A 3,382-nucleotide genomic window follows, 5' to 3' on the forward strand; every position below is an offset into this window, starting at 1 on the left:
TGATGAAAAGACAACTTTTTCTCGATAATTTATAAATGTTTTTCTCGTAAATGTATTAATTTTAATTTTGTAAATTTACACGTTTTTTTCTCATGAAAGTCATACATTTAGCCATAAATAGCCAAAAAGTCATAAATATACGACTTTATACTCGTAATTTAACAGTTAAGACGCATTTCTTGTAAAAAATTACAAGATTTAAAGTTGTAATTAAAAAATATATACTTGTTTGTAAACTGGCCTTTATACTCGGTTAGAGATGATGTCACCAGGAGATTAAACACTCATGAAGCCCAAACACTACTGGAGTGAGGGGAGTTACCATGAGTCTGATGGGCCGCTCCTCGTCGATGTCGATGGGGACGTTGGTGCTCTGGATCCATGTGTTGGTGCAGAGATGCCTGAGCCTCACGTACGAGTTTCTGAAGAAAGATTTTGGAGATCGAATGAACCTGACTTTCTGGTGTTTCATACGTTTCCATTTGTCCTCCAGACCACGGCTGTGGCCAGGAGGTCGAGATGTCTCAGACCGCAGGATTGCTCGGCTCGATTGTGCGTTGAACTGTCCTTCAGAATGTGTGAGCATGTGGGAATTTTGAAATGTTTTAGTCCCGGAAAATAATGTGAAAAGAAGTATACACCATTTACCATTTACATGCTTAAAGGTCAAAAACCAAATAGAAAAGTGAGTTATATTTGGAAGTGTTTTTAATAAATTTAAATCTTATTCCAAACATTAGTTTAGTTTAGATGCAAGAAAACAGTAATAATGAAACATTGGCTAAAAGCATCAACATGACTGGACTAAAACTGTGGAGAAGAAAAAAGACAATTTTAAACTGAGAGGATATAAATATGATGACCGGTGGATTAAGTGGAACTATGGAGAGAAAATGTATCATTCCTATTTGTGCGTGTGTAAATATTGATTTATGCATAACTTTGGTTTTGTGTGTGCGTAACAAGTGATTCACGGGTACTTTTCAAATATTTGTGTTGTTTAAATAGTTTCAAGCAATTGTAATTTTAATGTGTGCGTGTGTAAATTGTATTTTTTGAATTTCATATTTTTTGTACAAATATATTGTATGAGTTACAAATCAAAAAGTACATACACACAAATCAACAATTATGCACACACAAATGGGAATGATACGGTTAAATAACATATAATAGTAAATAAGAACATGTATTACACTCCAGAATAACCATATATTGTATTATTTTTTCCTTTATTTGTGCTTTTTTGTGGTTATTATTTTTATACTGTTTATGTGTTTGTGTAATCTGAAAGCTAATAAAATAAAGTTCTAAAAAAAAGTCAAAAACCAAAAAGAAAAGGGAAATGAATTCTATAAAGAAAAAAAAAATGAAAATCTTTTAATTAAGTTTATATACTAAGAAGTTACTCACAACATCAACAACAGTACACACAAGTTTTTGCCAACTCCAATTAAAATGGTGTTTTCTGGTGTTGATTACATTTATCAAGGCATCTTTCTGATAATAGAGGACATGTATAAAGACATTTTAAATCAATATAACATTTTTGACTATTTCCATATTCAAATCCTTGTGAATCAGGAGCAGACAAAAAGCATGTAGCTGTGATGTAGAAGCTACACCAGCAGGTCAGTCTCCCTGCTCTGCTCCATTCTGATCAACCACTTGCAGACCAATAGATCCATGAACGTCTTTGTTTTCCTTGTCTGAGCTGGAATCTGGATCTAAACTGTACGGCTGGATAGTTCCAACGAAGGACTGTAAGCTAGTGGGAGAGCGCAAGAGCAAATTTCTGCAGAAACTATGTTCTAAAAAACAACAGAAAGTTAATTAAAAATGATGTGAGTGGGTCTTTAATACGAAAAACTTTGTCTGCTTTTCCTAACAAGTGTTGACATACTGACATCTGCTACCAGCTGAATGTGAACAACTGAAGCACAAGTGTGATGTTTCAGGGCTGACATAAACAGGAAGGAAAGACTTGAATAACATGATATGGACTCTTTCAACGGTCATACTTCCTGAAATGTTCTGAGAAATCTTCTTTCTGCTGGTTCCTACCGCGGCACGAAGGAGTCGGTCTTCTGCAGAGTGGTGGGGTCCAGCTCAAACAGCGAGGCGATGTCGTTCCCATCGGCCAGCACCACCAGCTTGTACTTGATCCTCTCGCCCTGGGAGCGTTTGCTGTTCCGGCGGCCATCCATCTGCAAGGAGCTCACAGGTCAGACCGTGGGGGTCACCCAAACTGACCTTTATGCTTCAAATGGGTTTGGACATTAAAGGGAATTCCCCAGAACGGCCACTTTCTGCTGCAGCAGCGATGAGGCACGACACGAGACCGGAGAGCCTTTCTGTTTTAACACACATTTTTCTTTTTATAAGAGGAAGGAAAACATTTAACTTAGTATGATTCTACAGCTGGCCTGCAGTCCTCCAAAAAACCTTTAGAGCCAAACATGATGGCCACGCCCATCCCAGACAGCTGATAGCAACACATTTTACTGGGCAAGAAACTTTGTAAGGAAATCTGCTCTTTATCCTTCCACTGGTCTGTCAAAAAAACACTATTCCTTCAGTCGTTACTCTGTGCTGCTCTTTAAAATAAGGGACATTCCACAAACTGTAATTTATACACCAGGGGTGTCAAAGTCAATCACACAAGAGGCCAAAATCCAAAACACACCTGAGGTCGTGGGCCGAACAGGATAAAGTTATTGAACACTCTAAAACTACATTTTTAAAACCATAACTTTTTAGCATAATTATGAACTATGCAATGAAGATAATGTGAATGTTGAATTTGGCCACTGAAGATGCTAGTGAGTCAATATGACCATAAGGTGCCTTTGAGACTTCCAAATTTCCCACCAAAAAAGATGTGTTTAATTTTAACTTCACATTTATCGCACTAAGTAGATGTTATGCTGTCAGAAATGCTTGTTGTTCAAGCTCCCACACTTTTTAAAAATGAACTGCAAGCAGACAATGTGCACGCAAACAGAAAAACATGTCAACCCTGTAGATTAAATACATTGCAGTTAGATTATGAATATACAACATACAAAGGTTAGCCAAAAAAAGCTAGCCTGTAGCTTTTATCAGCTGCACTGAAAAAAACTGCATAAGCTGAATAAAAGCAGCAAAAGTGGAAAAAAATAGCTAAACAAAAAAAATCCTAAAAAATTGAAAAAAGCCTGCAGCATGTAGCTGAAATATTAGCTAAACTACAAAATGGCCTAAACAATCTCAGTAAATGGTAGAATAGTACAAAAAAATAGCATGATGCCAGTTTTTAAAACTGTAACTTTTTAATATAATTATAAATAATAAAAAGGCGGGAATATTATTCCAGAATAAATCAATTTAAACCTTTAATAAC

At 36.2% G+C, this 3,382-nt stretch overlaps 1 protein-coding gene across 3 annotated transcripts in view; it reads right to left on the reverse strand.

Annotated features, from left to right (window-relative positions):
- itpr3 (inositol 1,4,5-trisphosphate receptor, type 3) overlaps window positions 1-3,382 on the reverse strand; it is a 110,762-nt gene that overhangs the window by 33,622 nt on the left and 73,758 nt on the right. For all 3 annotated transcript variants that reach the window (XM_036212889.1, XM_024292267.2, XM_024292268.2), the window contains 2 exons: window positions 2,065-2,207; window positions 323-422 (listed from right to left, as the gene is read on the reverse strand). In XM_036212889.1, coding sequence (XP_036068782.1) covers window positions 323-422; window positions 2,065-2,207 — 243 coding nt within the window. The remainder of the gene's footprint in view (window positions 1-322; window positions 423-2,064; window positions 2,208-3,382) is intronic.

The sequence above is a fragment of the Oryzias melastigma genome, linkage group LG7 (assembly GCF_002922805.2).
Source record: "Oryzias melastigma strain HK-1 linkage group LG7, ASM292280v2, whole genome shotgun sequence".
Lineage (NCBI taxonomy): Eukaryota > Metazoa > Chordata > Actinopteri > Beloniformes > Adrianichthyidae > Oryzias > Oryzias melastigma.